General features: G+C 37.8%; 1 protein-coding gene across 1 annotated transcript in view; it reads right to left on the reverse strand.

Moving 5' to 3' along the window:
• Positions 1-16,974, reverse strand: part of LOC121328107 (zeta-sarcoglycan-like) — a 154,902-nt gene that overhangs the window by 79,393 nt on the left and 58,535 nt on the right. The window contains exon 4 of the mRNA XM_041272605.1: positions 7,150-7,237. Within this exon, the coding sequence (XP_041128539.1) occupies positions 7,150-7,237 (88 nt within the window). The remainder of the gene's footprint in view (positions 1-7,149; positions 7,238-16,974) is intronic.

A 16,974-nucleotide genomic window follows, 5' to 3' on the forward strand; every position in this document is an offset into this window, starting at 1 on the left:
CACAGAACTGCAAACGCAAGTCAAAAAGGAAGTTAGAAAGGCCAAGAGAGAAATAAAAATAAACATTGCTAAGGGAGCTAAAACCAATTCCAAAATGTTTTTCCAATATTACAACAGCAAGAGAACATTCAAAGAGGAGATTAAATGTTTAAGAGATACAAATGGCAAAATCGTAGATGAAGAAAAAAAAATAGCAAATATGTTAAATGATTACTTTTCACAAGTTTTTACAAAGGAAGATACTGACAACATGCCCCACATGTCATCCAGTTCCTGTCCAGTTTTAAATAACTTTAGCATAACTGAGGCAGAAGTGTTAAAGGGACTAGGAGCTCTTAAAATAAACAAATCCCCTGGGCCGGATGAGATCCTCCCAGTAGTACTCAAAGAAATGAAAGAAGTAATTTACAAACCGCTAACCAAGATCATGCAGCAGTCTCTTGACACAGGGGTGGTACCGACAGACTGGAAAATTGCAAACGTAATACCGATCCACAAAAAGGGAAACAAAACTGAACCAGGTAACTACAGACCAGTAAGCCTGACTTCTATTATATGCAAACTTATGGAAACTATAATAAGATCCAAAATGGAAAATTACCTATATGGTAACAGGGTACTGGGAGACAGTCAACATGGTTTTAGGAAAGGGAGATCGTGCCTAACTAACTTGCTTGATTTTTTTGAGGATGCAACATCGATAATGGATAATTGCAAAGCATATGACATGGTTTATTTAGATTTCCAGAAAGCTTTTGACAAAGTCCCGCACAAAAGATTAATTCTCAAACTGAACGCAGTTGGGATTCAAGGAAACACATGTACATGGATTAGGGAGTGGTTAACATGTAGAAAACAGAAAGTACTGATTAGAGGAAAAACCTCAGAATGGAGTGTGGTAACCAGCGGTGTACCACAGGGATCAGTATTAGGTCCTCTGCTATTCCTAATCTACATTAATGATTTAGATTCTGGTATAGTAAGCAAACTTGTTAAATTTGCAGACGACACAAAAGTAGGAGGAGTGGCAAACACTGTTGCAGCAGCAAAGGTCATTCAAAATGATCTAGACAAGATTCAGAACTGGGCAGACACATGGCAAATGACATTTAATAGAGAAAAGTGTAAGGTACTGCACGCAGGAAATAAAAATGTACATTATAAATATCATATGGGAGATATTGAAATTGGAGAAGGAATCTATGAAAAAGACCTAGGAGTTTTTGTTGACTCAGAAATGTCTTCATCTAGGCAATGTGGGGAAGCTATAAAAAAGGCTAACAAGATGCTCGGATACATTGTGAAAAGTGTTGAATTTAAATCAAGGGAAGTAATGTTAAAACTGTACAATGCACTTGTAAGACCTCATCTTGAATATTGTGTGCAGTTCTGGTCACCTCGCTATAAAAAAAAATATTGCTGCTCTAGAAAGAGTGCAAAGAAGAGCGACCAGAATTATTCCGGGCTTAAAAGGCATGTCATATGCAGACAGGCTAAAAGAATTGAATCTGTTCAGTCTTGAACAAAGAAAACTACGTGGCGACCTAATTCAAGCATTCAAAATTCTAAAAGGTATTGACAGTGTCGACCCAAGGGACTTTTTCAGCCTGAAAAAAGAAACAAGGACCAGGGGTCACAAATGGAGTTTAGAAAAAGGGGCATTCAGAACAGAAAATAGGAGACACTTTTTTACACAGAGAATTGTGAGGGTCTGGAATCAACTCCCCAGTAATGTTGTTGAAGCTGACACCCTGGGATCCTTCAAGAAGCTGCTTGATGAGATTTTGGGATCAATAAGCTACTAACAACCAAACGAGCAAGATGGGCCGAATGGCCTCCTCTCGTTTGTAAACTTTCTTATGTTCTTATGTTCTTATGTTCTTAAAAGGATCTAATGACTTATAGCACAAAAGTGACATGCAAGAACCGTGTGTGACACTACAAATATTGAATTTATCTCGGTAGTCTTACAATACTGACCTACTAATATGCCATCTGGTGTATTTGGTCTCTGAAATAATTAAACACAGTGGATTGTGTCAAAATGTAAGTCATGACAGTAGCCAGGGAAATCTGCACATACGTTCCAGATGTTATAGAATGCATGGTGCGCGGTGATTTGAGTGCCACGTGTGTGCAATCAATGGCTCCCATTACTCTGGGAAGGCCAGCAATGTCATACAACTCTCTTTTAATATTTTGTAGCTATTTCGGATTAAGTGGGATACGAATGTAATCGTTAACCCTCTTTATCAAGATTTAAAATCTTGCGCCGAGAACAAGCTGTACAGTACAGTTTTTGCTCTGTGTATTGACTGAATAAATTGTAAGCAGCTTTCAATTTGGATCCGATAATACAGACTCTGAGTCCAACTGATTACCCTTTCTGTTAAGCTACAATCCATTTTTATTTTTACTTTTTTTATAATAGACTTCAGCTTTAAAGGTTAATGTGTGTTTTATGAAGATTTAAAATGACATTACAGTGGACTTACACAGCACCCTTTTCTCAGGCAAACTGTTTACTTTGTATTTCACCATTTAATAAATGTTACCTGCACTTCTTGATTATTTAACATAACTGTGTGCTGTGCCTTTTGAATTTTAAACATGCCTAATTCTAAATGTAATGTATCTAGCTAATGTTAAAAAATATTACGGTAATATTGCTTGTTATTTCGCCCCTGTCTTGAGTCAACACCCCTGCCCCACTTTTGACTTAACACCAACTCGACACCCCCAAGGGCGATGACTCGGCAGAATCCGGATATTAACAGTAATAGATACAACATTGGAGGTAAAGGTTGCTTTTCTACATTAATCACTTCATTCAGTCATCACTTCATGATGTTTACACTGAACAGATGTCTCTTTGCCATATGTATCAATAAAACATGACATACTGGGTTTAAACAAACATATATATATATATATATATATATATATATATATATATATATATATATATATATATATATATATATATAGTGCCTTGCAAAAGTATTCAGACCCCTGACCAATTCTCTCATATTACTGAATTACAAATGGTACATTGAAATTTCGTTCTGTTCGATATTTTATTTTAAAACACTTAAACTCAAAATCAATTATTGTAAGGTGACGTTGGTTTTATGTTGGGAAATATTTTTAAGAAAAATAAAAAACTGAAATATATTGCTTGCATAAGTATTCAACCCCCACACATTAATATCTGGTAGAGCCACCTTTTTCTGCAATAACAGCTTTAAGTCTTTTGGGGTAAGTATGTACCAGCTTTGCACACAGTGTCGGAGTGATTTTGGCCCATTCTTCTTGGCAGATTTGGTCCAGGTTGTTCAGGTTGGTTGGACGACGCTTGTGGACCGCAATTTTCAAATAGTGCCACAGATTCTCAATGGGATTGAGATCAGGACTTTGACTGGGCCACTGTAGGACATTCACCTTTTTGTTCTTGAGCCATTCCAATGTTGCTTTGGCCTCCTGCTGAAAGGTGAATTTCCTCCCAAGCTTCAGTTTTTTTAGCAGACTGAAGCAGATTCTCTTGCAGTATTTTCCTGTATTTTGCTCCCTCCATTCTTCCTTCAGTTGTAACAAGATGCCCAGTCCCTGCTGATGAAAAGCATCCCCACAGCATGATGCTGCCACCACCATACTTCACTGTAGGGGTGGTGTGTCTTGAGGCATGGGCAGTGCTAGGTTTGCGCCACACATAGTGCTTTGAGTTTTGGCCAAAAAGCTCTATCTTGGTCTCATCTGACCACAAAACCTTTTCCCACATCGCAGCTGGGTCACTCTCATGCTTTCTGGCAAACTCCAGATGTGCTTTCAGATAGTACTTTTTGAGTAACGTCTTCTTTCTTGCCACCCTCCCATACAGGCCAATGTTATGCAGAGCTCTTGATATTTTTGACTGGTGCACCATTACTCCACTCCCAGCCACTGAACTCTGTAGCTCCTTCAAAGTGATTGATGGTCTCTGTGTGGCTTCTTTCACAAGTCTCCTTCTTGTTTGAGCGCTGAGTTTTGAGAGACGGCCTTTTCTTGGCAGTGCTTGGGTGGTGTGATGCAGCTTCCACTTCCTGATTATTGATCCAACTGTGCTCATTAGGATATCCAAACACTTGGATATTATTTTGTACCCTTTCCCTAATCTATGCATTTGTATTACTTTATCTCTAACTTCTGTAGAATGCTCTTTGGTCTTCATTTTCCTTGAGATTCACAGCCTTACCAATGATCCTTCAACAGTGGGTTTTTTATCCAGAAAATGTGACAGCAACTTTAATGGTTCACAGGTGGAGGCCAACAGTAAGGTAATTGTGTCCTCATTAGGGCAATTTCTTTCATCGGTGCAAACTGGGAGCTTCCACAGCACAGGGGTTGAATACTTATACAAGCAAGATATTTCAGTTTTTTATTTTGCTTAAAAATATTTCCCAACATAAAACCAATGTCAACTTACAATAATTGATTCTGAATTTCAGTGTTTAAAAAATAAAATATCAAACAGAACGAAATTTCAATGTACCATTTGTAATTTGGTAATATGAGAGAATTGGTCAGGGGTCTGAATTTGCAAGGCACTGTATATACTGTATATATATATATATATATATATATATATATATATATATATATATATATATATATATAACACACACACACACACACACACACACACACAGTAATCCCTTTCTTGAAAACCCCCGCAGTTGGCAAAACCACAGTTGGTAAATACTAAATCTTATGGGAAATAGAGGGTTACGTTTTCCACGGCCGTGGTTACGCAAAGCCTATCTAAGTTGCATTTTCCTTCACTAAACACAAATGAAAAACACAGTAACATAAAAACAATGTAAACACTATAACATACTGGGTAATGTATTGTGTAAAAAGTAATAAAATTATAACATAATAAAAAGTAATGTTTTATTTACCTTGAATCCTCAGAGTTGAAAACCAGGGTGTTGTTGACTGGTGACAACTACGATAAATTAAAATGGAGCAACGAGACCTCATGCGTATACTACTATGACTAGTACACGAGACAAAGCGAGAGATGATGCTGGAACTGGTAACGGGACATGCTGGCGAGATGGGTGCGCACAAGAATACACATGATAGCGTGGAAACAAATATGGATGCGTCATATGTTTCTGTGCAAAAGCGCCTATACACAAATCTATATGCCGCGGTTGGCAAATTGGTATACAAAAGGAAAACCACATATACATGAATTACGCGGTTGGCAAGTGCACCGTTGGCGAGGGATTACGGTGTGTGTATATGTATGTATGTATATATATATATATATATATATATATATATATATATATATATTATATATATATAAGTAGTTATTATGAGTTAAAATCAAGATTTATTTTAATAAAATTACCTTGCCCCTATATTATACCAATGGTTTGACTAGTTTACAACTGTCTTTTTATTACCTCATAGAAGTTAGTGCATTATATTAGCACAAATTCACGTTTCTTTTTTATGACCTTAAGAAACGTAAAATGACAGGTTCTTTCTGGAATTAATGAGATGTCAGATAGATGAATAAAAGAGCCAACAATAAAATCTCAGTGCCCTCTCAAGGACTGGTTATAGTACCAGTTGCTACAGCTAATTTAATCCTTAGCAACTAGCTGAATGTCATGACACACTAGCATAGTCTCTACTTATTACCAATAGATGTGATCTGAACATTAGAGGTCATACTTCATTTGCATTTCACAGTTTAAAAAAAAAAAAAAAAAAAAAAAAAAAAAGCACTTACCTTCCCAAATTATAATTAACAATTGTCAATAATAATTTGCATTCTCTGGGTTATCTGCTATCAGAACAAATGCGTTGAATGACTTTAAGTGTTTCAATGAAGTCATACCTCTTGGGCAAACTACTAGGTAGCATTAGTGTCTTTAGATAGTATGCCCTCTATTTTCAAACACTGACTGTTAGAAAAAACCCCAGAAAACAAAGGAACTAAGCAATATAAAGGAGCTCTCAAAATCAGAAAAGGAATGAAAGAAAAAAAAATCAAAGACACTACTTATACAAAACATGATGTATTCAAAGGAATCCACCTTCTTTTGAGGACTTGACTCTGTAACCTGGACTTCGACAAAATATAAGCTTACAAAATACTACCATACTATAATTTTTCTTTTTTTTTTAAATTACTTTTTATCTGGAAACAAATGTTATCCAATGTTTTATTTAAAAATTGCTGTGTGATCCTTGACTGGGCATTGGTCTGTTTCATATTTGAGTTAGTCTCTGATTCATGATAAGAAATTAAACCTTTATTAGCTGATAACAGGGAATGTTTCATTTGGTGATTGTGAAAGAAGAGTTTTGCATTAGCTAAGTATTGGGTCAGTATTGGGGTACAATTTTTTGGTTTATCCAACAGTGCCCAAAGCCATTGTTAATCATCTAAAATTTTTTGGTCAAGTTTCAAGTGCTCCTAGAGTTTCATACTATAAAAAATATGTTGGCGAGTACCAGCCTCTGGAAGAGCCCTGTATGTCTCTTCTTGAGCTCACTTAGCCAGCTATGTTCTGTTGTACAGCATTAAGGAGAAACAGTCCTATATGATTTTGCCTCCATAACCTGCACCCTGTGAAAACTCCAGCTAAGGCTGTAAACATTGCATAGAGAGGACGTGAACCTACATTCCCCTTACTGTATGACTCCCTGTGTTCATCACATTTTTGTGTCTTTACCAGGCTAGCCACTCTGAGACTGTCACCTGCCGCAAATGTATCCCTGACAGATATATTTCCTAATAAAAGTTTACCACAGTATTTCTCTGCAGTTTTCCCAAACCGGCCCGCGCTGTTATATTATATATATATAATATATATATATAATATATTTACATAAAAATACCTTCGTATATCAAGCTATATATATATAAATCCAGGCCTGTGATTGGCTAAAACTTAATCATAGGCAGAAAAATAGATTGAACTATTCCCCTTAGTTACTGTTACACAAAGCTTCAACAAAGCCACATTAATTGCTGCTGTGTCAGCTCCATTAATAATGAAAAAAAGGCACCTTTGTGGAAATAGATCACCCAGTCATTAGGCAGGGGAATTAGATTTCAACAAACACCTATCAAAAAATTGAACTCACCGACTGTAAGTTGTCCTGTTAGCTGCCCGAGGTCATTTCTTGCATTCACAGTCACGTTTCTGTCAGACTGCAAGATCAGTGGGCTGTCCTGAAAAAGAAGCACCAAGAAAGAGAAAAGAGAGGTGGGGGAGAATGAGAACATGATAAGCCAGTTTGTCAACCATTGTAGATATACAAATATGTTTCAGTTCTAATGTAGTAGATAGCAGTAAAATTGAGTAGACCATGTTTTCTTTTACATAATGTGCAGGCCTGTGATGTGAAGTGGACAAATGCTGCAAATGTTGAAATGACAATGTGATTCCAACATATTTAAATGTTGTAATGCTAAATTATTGAAAACAGTGAACTAGGGAAAGGTCCTTATACAGTTATACATTGGACCTGTATAATAACTGTCAGTTATCCAACTTTGGAAATTACCAGAGTCTGAGCAGTACATTTTATTTTATGTAGTATTTATTAGACGCATATCCTTTTATAAAAAAAGTGTTCTGATTTTAGGGTTACAATCGGGAAGTTATTTCAATGCTCAGGTAATAAGTATGTACAGTACTGGAAAGTAAACATATTCCTGAAGCTACTGGAATACAGTAAAGAGTGGAAAGGTCACACATGATGCTTTCTAGTACTTTGAGCATTAACAGTCTGTTAAGAAAGCTAACTATAGTATCTTGTTTAATATATTTTAGTGTGTCCAGTTATAACTTTCCTCCTGACTTTCTCCCAATTTGGAATGCCCAATCACTTTTTCTCCTCACTGCAGCAATTCCCCACATGGCTCAGGCCCAAAGATTCAGTGGGCGACCAAGCCAGCTTCCTTGTTCACGCAGTATGTTAGCGAGCTACTGACCACTGGAAGACAAAGGCCAGCCCTGTAGGTGTCCGCTCTGAGCTCACTGGGAGCCTGGCCAGCAGGGTTCACTGTAGAGCGTTGAGGATAAACAGTCCTTGCCGGTTTTACCTCCCAAACTCATGTGAGCACTTGGTCCAATTAGACCAGCTACTTCGCACAGTCTGAACGCGAACCTGCACTGTATGACTAAACCTGCACACCATGCGTCTCCACTTCTACCAGGTGAGACCCTGGGGGACTAACTATAGTATCTTTAATCTTGTTGCAGATTGTTTAAGAGTATCAAGAGATGTATGAAACAAAACCATCTGTCATGTCTGAGTTTCAAGCGCTGCTCTGAACTGAGTAACTGATCGAATCTGACAGAAATAATTGAAGGCCTGGTGTACTAAATACATTTTAAAATAAATTCTGAAAAATCTGAAGCCTAGGTCAAATCCTATAGCGGAGCATGATAATCACCTTTCCAATTTGCTGAACAGAAATACAACAGTTTGAACAGCATATGTTGATTGTTATCCAATTAAAAAAAAACAAAAAAAAAACATGATACATCTATATATGGGGGTGCTCAAACTTTTGTCCCCTAACTGTAGGTTCCCTATAGCCACACAAATCTATATTCAACAAACATATCTTTACATTGGCGTGTAGTCAAATCAAGGTTGCCAATTTTGTTTTTACTGACATACAGATGTTCAGTGGCCTTTTTTTTACTGACATTGTATTTTTTATTTACTAACATCATTTTAAAAAAAAAATCAGAAATAATAAAATACATTTATTAAATAGGCTAGTTTTGTGTACTTACATTTCTTTAGGTATTTACTTCTTTTGGTCACACACGGACACATTTGCAGACTATCATTTGCTTTGTTGGTCTGCAGCTGATACAGTTTTTAGCAGCAGTCTTGGTCAAAACTCCATTCCGAATATATGTAGACAACTGATTTCTTACGTCTGTTTTTACAGGTTCATCTGAGAAAAAGATTGTTCTAATTCTGCAGTAGTGTGTGGCAAAGCCAACATATTAATGGCAAACATGGCAAGTGTAGGTGACTTTAATTTTAATGTTTCCAGGCTATACCAGTCTCTTCATCAGGAATAACATTTTAAGCTACTCTCTCTTTTGTTTCCAATACAATACACCTGGCTTTTTGTACATTTAACATGCATTGATTATATGACAATATAAAGAAAACAATGAGTTGTTATGATCTGCAATAAAATTCACCCGATGTTTAATTTTTTAACTATTATTGTATTATTATATAGTGTTATTTTTACAGCTTCAGAGTTGCTACGGCTTCAATGAAGTGAAAAAAGGCCCAGTTTTTCACTGTGGAAATATAGATAGTGGGAGAAACAGTTTGAAAAGCTGACAGAAATTTGGTCTACGGCTTCTCGCCATCATATTTAATAAAACAACAACAAAACGTACGGCTTTCGCCGTCACTTATAAATACCAAATACAATAAATAAATCATAATACAAAATAATAAACTGCACAGGGGTGGAGGGGTACTGTCATAAAAAAAAAAAGTGTGTTCTAGAAAGTTCTAGAAATGCGTTCGAGTTCATCTTTGCCCTTGCCCTATAATAACCCCATATCTTATATAACTTGTTTTTGTCACGTTTATATAACTTGTTTTGGTTAGAATGTTCAAGGGAAAGGAAAAGTTTATTCAGAGGGCCGAGCCTCGAGGGAGTGATCTGGCCAATTACTCTCTCGCATGCAAAAGCCTAACTTGGTAAGTTATAAAGGACGGGGTTCTCCTCTGCTCTGATGAGAGTCAGCCGTGAGGATTAGCACGCAGTCCTGCTCGGTAATTTCTTGGAGACAGCGGCTTTCTCTTACCAGGGCCGAAGGGCTCTCCCGATCCGCTTGGAAGGGTAAGAATTAGTTCAGTTGGGTCTCATGGATTGTATTGATCTGTGATTAATATAATCTTTGTATGTAACCTTGTTGGGTTGTGTCCCGTTAGGGATATCGTTATTCGCAGTATAGCATCTGTGTATGTAACTGCGTGTGTGAGTGTGTGTGTGTGTGAAATAATAAAGAACCTTTTAAAATTACTCTGTGAAGTAATTGCCTTATTTACTTCCACATCAACTTCCTTTTAAATTTAAAGTAATTAAATTTCCCACAACAGGTACCCCATTGTTTTTAAATAACAAAACTAAACTAAACAAATACATTTATGGCAGGGCTTTGCCCTGCCCCCTTTTCATGTGCAGGGCGCCTCGCCCTGTCACAGAGGCCCATATGATTACGCAGCAATGGCACTTAAAGTGGGCTCTAAGGAAACAGATGTTAGTATAATTACAAAGTTTGAGAGATAGAGGAACTAAAGGTCCAGTATAGATAGAAATGTAGCAGAAAAGCGCACATAATGCAAAAGGTAAGATGATTGTGGCCGGTGGTCCCGCTAGCTAGAGAGCTTCAATGGCGGATGTCTGAGAAGCTAGGGGAAGTGATCAATATCCCTCCCCAAAGAATGGACCCCTGGCACTGGCTAGAAAGTCCCACACGTGTGAGGGGAAAGAAGACTGCACCCTGCACAACACTACAGAATAGGCGACAAACAGGACATAGCAAGATTAGTAAGACAACCTAGAAGAAAGCCATCCGCGCAGCAGAGAGGAAAAAACACCTTTTTACTTTTTTAAGGTGGAAACCTCTGGTAGTCCTGGCGGAGAGGGTGCCCCTACTCCGGGCAAGCTAGCTAGGGATTGTTAGGTCGAAATAATGTCTGATGCTGACGTTTGAATGTACGTCTCAACTGCTGATGAAGTCCAGCGACCTAGAGTTTAAATAATATGTTGATTTAGTCCTGCTTTGAAGTTGCACTCCAATTCTAAAGGAGTGAGGAGTAAAAAATTGCTTTGGCAGACCTGCTTTAGTTATAAGTTATAAGGAAGTCATCCAACAAGTGAAGCAAAAACAGTACTCTGTTGGTATTGAGCAGTATCCAGCATAATGCTTCTGAATTGCAAGGCAAAATAGTACAGTCCTTTCCACTGCACGCCGTACAGGTGATAGAAGTAAGGGTGAATGGGCATGACTTTAAAAGCATCTGAAATGTCTGCCTTTGCTGCCATCTTGATAGCCTTGATGGTGTCAGTTAGGGTAATGTAGTGCAGGCAAAATTGATCGTATGGAATCATTGAATTGATAGGACTACCCCAAGGTGCGGATAAATCAATGATCAGTCTTTTCTTCCCTGAATAGCTACGTGTAGCTACCCCTTCAGATTAATCCTATAGTTTGAGAAATGTGGTGTAGTGAACGGGCCAACCTTAAATCCTTTATCCACTTTAGCTTGAATTAGTGAGTTGACAACCTGTGGTTCAGATGTTGTAGTATGCACATTCTTGCACTTGAAGGACGCTGATGGTAGTTGGGTAAGACCAGTAGAAAAGCCAAATTGGAGGCCGTTGATTACATATTTGGCGAAGATGCGGTCATTGTGATTGTATAGGGCCTCTGTCAGGGCTGGGATGTTGACTGGAGTTGATACTGTAAGCAATGCTTGTACTGTGGACCTTGGTCCTGCTGTTACTGCCCTTTTGATGGACAGGTCGAGGTCTGAAACATATTAATATATAAAATAATTTCTTGGTGACTGGGCAGGTTGTATGTGAATGTGCATCGCTGCTTCAGACATGCAGGTTCCTGCAATACTTAGATAGGCAGGTTGTTTGATTGATATGACTCTTCCATCTTTATCTTAGAGGTTGATAATGATGGGAGGGACTGAAGCATGAATTGGGTTTATTGAAACGACTCTATGTCTAGGTGAAGATGAGTGTGCCTGATAATGCCTTGAAGAATAAGAAGCTTTTGAGGAAAGCGTTATTAAGTGCACAGTAGAGCAGCAGACTCCGCAGGCATTAGCTCTGAATCTGCTGAAGATCCTGTTGAGCAAGTCCACGTCTGGTTCTAATGTTGTCAATTTCGAGAATTGATACTGCTTTGGCTGAAAAGCACTTATGATATTTGTAGAACATCGCCCCCATACCTGACTGCCAGTTCTGTGAGATACAGCAGATACTGGTCTAATTCCTGATGGCGGTTTGGATAGGCTGAAAATAATATATCCTGAAAATCAAGAAAGCTATTACTCATTCGTCAATTGTTACGGTAAGTTCTTTAGCAAGAGAGGCAATCGACCACTCGCTGGTCTCCGAACGTAATTAATATAGAAACTAAATTTACATCCTTACCCTCGATGATCTGTCATCTGATTTGAGGGGGGGACACATTGTAGCGGTGGATAGCTGAAGATGGCTGAGAGGAGGTAGATGCTGAAGTCTGGTTGAAGTGGGTAGCGGCTTCTGGATCTGGTTGCGGGAGGCTTCTTGGGGGTTCTGGGACTGCAGCTGCAACTGGCCATCCCTTGATCACGTCAATCCTTGCTTTTATATCTGATACCGCTTCTACCAGTGGCTGAAGGTACCCTTTTATGTTCTCAAATATCTCCTCATGGGTGGCTGGCATAGAAGCAGCAATTGAGAACGGTGACCTATGGGGAGCATGTGGTGTCGAGGGTGATGCTGCTGCTTTGGGATGCGGGTTTGATGTGAAGGCATCAGGGAAGGAGAAGGGCAGTTATCCACATCAGGAAGCACCAGCTAATGAGTCAATTTCCAAGGCAAACAATACAAAGGAATAATATGAAAGAGGAGTAGAAAGTCTGTAAGCAAAAGTAGTTCCTAAGGAGAAGTTGTCATCAAAAATGAGTACGGATAATCCAAGGAGAAAAAGCGATAAGCAAAATGGTCAAACCAGGTACGAAACAAGAGTAGTCACAAGGAATCGACAGCAAACAAACAGCTCAAAAGACAGAGATTGCGAGAAATGGGAGTGTTTTATAGAGGCAGGATAGACTAGTTAACCAATCAGGAGATGACACATCATGAAATTTAAAAACAATACAAATTTGGCTGGAAAACTGCCAATCTAGCAGCATTGACTAAGGATGTAGCCTATAAAGGTTGCATGCTCAATGAACAAATAAAATGTGAATTGGTATCATTTTTGTTTAAGAAATCTATGTTTTGTTGGCGTTGCGGTACATTTGGATTTCGGACTACACCACAGCTGTCCAATGACACCACAGGAAGGCATGCATGGATGCATAAAGTACAGTGGCAATGGGGTGAATCAATAAGCAAAAAGATAAGGCTGTGGCAGTAATAAATATCTACAATTTTGGCTAGAACTTAAGACAACATGATCGTGAAAACCACATATGACTGGAGACATGCATGTAATCTCCCTCTCTATTAAACACACACACACACACACACACACACACACACACACACACACACACACACACACACACACACACACACACACACACACACACACACACACCCCTACATACATACCCACATGGTATTTCATTGGTTTGTATATAATGTCCATGCTGATATTTTTTGAAAACAAGACCCGACCACACCACTTTGTACTTTTTAACTATTAGACTAAATATTTACAGAATACTTAAACTGCTGCTATAATTATTATTAATTTATTATTAACGTAGTGTTACCATTATACCAAATCACATTTTTTATTTACAATTAAGGTAACTTGTACTGTGTGGCCCCAAAAAAGTAACTAGAATAACTACAAACATAAATTACACTTTATGCCTACATTTATTTATAGCCTACAGAAGTAGATAAATTCAACAGAAAATAAATTACAACCACTATAGACAGATAGCTAGCTTACCCTCTTTCCATCCATATATATATATATAATATATATATATAGATATAATAATATATATATTATATTTATATATACAGATAAAATCTGTGCTGTCTGATTTTTAGCACATGTCAGGCATAACATAAATCACTTAATTATATGTGAAGTACATCTAAGAAATGTACATTGTTAAAACTGCACAATTTTCAAGTTTATGTTAATATCTAAAGTAGAAATATTCACTTTATATTTTATTTAATTTTCATTTAGCTGCTGCTCCACCCTCACGGAGTGCCATCTTGATCTCCCTGTACGCTATTAGTTTCAGGCTCCCCTTATTTAGTCGTTGAGAGAGGTAAGCAATGTATGTGACCTTCGACAATTAAACTTTTTAACAAGAAATGTGTTTATTAACTACCCCATCGACTCAATTTCAAAGCATTAACGGATTGATTTAATTAACACATTTCGTTTGAAAATCACTTGCCACTAAAGCTCTTGTTACTATACACAAGTTCGATACAATAACAGTGTTTCTTGAAAATCCTGCACATTAGCTTGTGATGTATTGTCCACCAGCAAGGCATGTAAACTAATGGGTGTCTTGCTTTGATAGTTTAATGTAGACACTTGCCAGTTAACACTACTGTACAGTATGCACTTATGGTTACATACATAAATGCCTAAACATTGAATCATTCAGTAAGAAAATAGTTTCAATGAAACCTTGTTTTTGTTTTTTTTTTGTTCACTGATTGTTTCCCAAAAGTCAGCTTACTATGGTAAAACCTGAAAAACAAGGACAACTAACTTAAGGTGTATAATTCATCCCTGCTGTTATAAGCTATTAGTTTTGCAGTGTCACATGGATACTAAATTTAAATAAATTCCCTTTACATCTGTATTTAAAATCTGTATCTTATCTGAAACATGTCATGTCAAACTGAACGCAGCTGGGATTCAAGGAAACACATGTACATGGATTATAGAGTGGTTAACGTAGAAAACAGAAAGTACTGATTAGAGGAAAAACCTCAGAATGGAGTGTGGTAACCAGCAGTGTACCACAGGGATCAGTATTAGGTCCTCTGCTATTCCTAATCTACATTAATGATTTAGATTCTGGTATAGGAAGCAAACTTGTTAAATTTGCAGACGACACAAAAGTAGGAGGAGTGGAAAACACTGTTGCAGCAGCAAAGGTCATTCAAAATGATCTAGACAAGATTCAGAACTGGGCAGACACATGGTAAATGACATTTAATAGAGAAAAGTGTAAGGTAATGCACGCAGGAAATAAAAATGTACATTATAAATATCATATGGGAGATACTGAAATTGGAGATGGAATCTATGAAAAAGACCTAGGAGTTTTTCTTGATTCAGAAATGTCTTTATCTAGACAATGTGGGGAAGCTATAAAAAAGGCTAACAAGATGCTCGGATACATTGTGAAAAGTGTTGAATTTAAATCAAGGGAAGTAATGTTAAAACTGTACAATGCACTAGTAAGACCTCATCTTGAATATTGTGTGCAGTTCTGGTCACCTCGCTATAAAAAAGATATTGCTGCTCTAGAAAGAGTGCAAAGAAGAGCGACCAGAATTATTCCGGGCTTAAAAGGCATGTCATATGCAGACAGGCTAAAAGAATTGAATCTGTTCAGTCTTGAACAAAGAAGACTACGTGACAACCTAATTCAAGCATTCAAAATTCTAAAAGGTATTGACAGTGTCGACCCAAGGGACTTTTTCAGCCTGAAAAAAGAAACAAGGACCAGGGGTCACAAATGGAGTTTAGACAAAGGGGCATTCAGAACAGAAAATAGGAGGCACTTTTTTACACAGAGAAAAGTGAGGGTCTGGAATCAACTCCCCAGTAATGTTGTTGAAGCTGACACCCTGGGATCCTTCAAGAAGCTGCTTGATGAGATTTTGGGATCAATAAGCTACTAACAACCAAACGAGCAAGATGGGCCGAATGGCCTCCTCTCGTTTGTAAACTTTCTTATGTTCTTATCCCTGAAACCATGACGCATCTCTGCAGATTATCTTAGGTTCTATAAATAAGTACAATAACACCTTCTGAGAAGCAACTATTCTTTAGTTATCATGTTTGTTTGTTTTATGCCTAAGGAATGCATAACACTGGAGAATGTATTATCCTTGAAGGATTGTGCTTGTCAAGCTCAATTATTTCCACTGGGGTCTTGCTATTTGTTCTTCTCTTATATTTGGTCTTTTGTTATTACCTCATTAAAGGGTCAGGATTCATTGTCATTCTCATGAGAAGTAGAAACAGTAAACATGTTTTCCAGACATGCCAATGAGCCTTAGTAGTACACAATACTTTTTGGTAAAAAATGCTATAAATCATAATTACTTTATCTTCAAACTGGAGAAGAACAAAACACGAAAACTACAAATTAAAAAATACTAATGCCAATGGTATAGCTGTGACCGAAAAACAACTTCTAGCAATTCTAAATTAAACTTGTCAATACAGGTCACAATGTATATTATATCTGTATCATTTATCCAGGGAAACCCTTCAAAAATGTTTCCTATTACCTGGACAACTTGCTTATAGCAAGCCTTTTTTAAAATCTTTGAAACCCAACACCTTCTCCCTCTCTTCATTTTTGTGCTCATAAATAAACCACAAATGACCTATTTTTTCTCAAGGTTTTCCATTTCAGTTTGTTGTGTACTGCTTGTTAAAATTTGTCACATGGATGTTGTTAGTAAACAACACCAAAGTAGTCTATTAACAGTGTAACACCTGCTATCGATAGGTTGCGGATGCAACCCCGGTTCCCTGAAAGAGAAAATAACCATTAACGTATGGGACATTGCCGTCAGGCAGTAGGGATTGGCTGAGCTTTATAGCAAAGCTGCCGATAGGCCTTTGTGCGAGCTGCCGTGTAAGCCCGCCCCCCTGGGAGCTTACTATACGCAGCGCGCAGAGACTCTCTTCCTCTTTTGCTCTTCGTGCAGAGAAGGCTTCCGGAGCGACCTCACGGGTTAATGGTTATTTTCTCTTTCAGGGAACCAGGGTTGCATCCGCAACCTATCATTCCCTTTCAATTCGAAAATAACCATTAACGTATGGGAACAGTGTACTCAAGCTGTCGCGAGGGAGGATTCACAGCAGTAGGACAGACTTACGTCATAATGCAATTGTGTAGGCAATACATCTAGGTATATGTGGAGCTGCACCTCAGTGTCTATGCTGGCAATGACAC

Source organism: Polyodon spathula, chromosome 2, assembly GCF_017654505.1.
Source record: "Polyodon spathula isolate WHYD16114869_AA chromosome 2, ASM1765450v1, whole genome shotgun sequence".
Taxonomy (NCBI): domain Eukaryota; kingdom Metazoa; phylum Chordata; class Actinopteri; order Acipenseriformes; family Polyodontidae; genus Polyodon; species Polyodon spathula.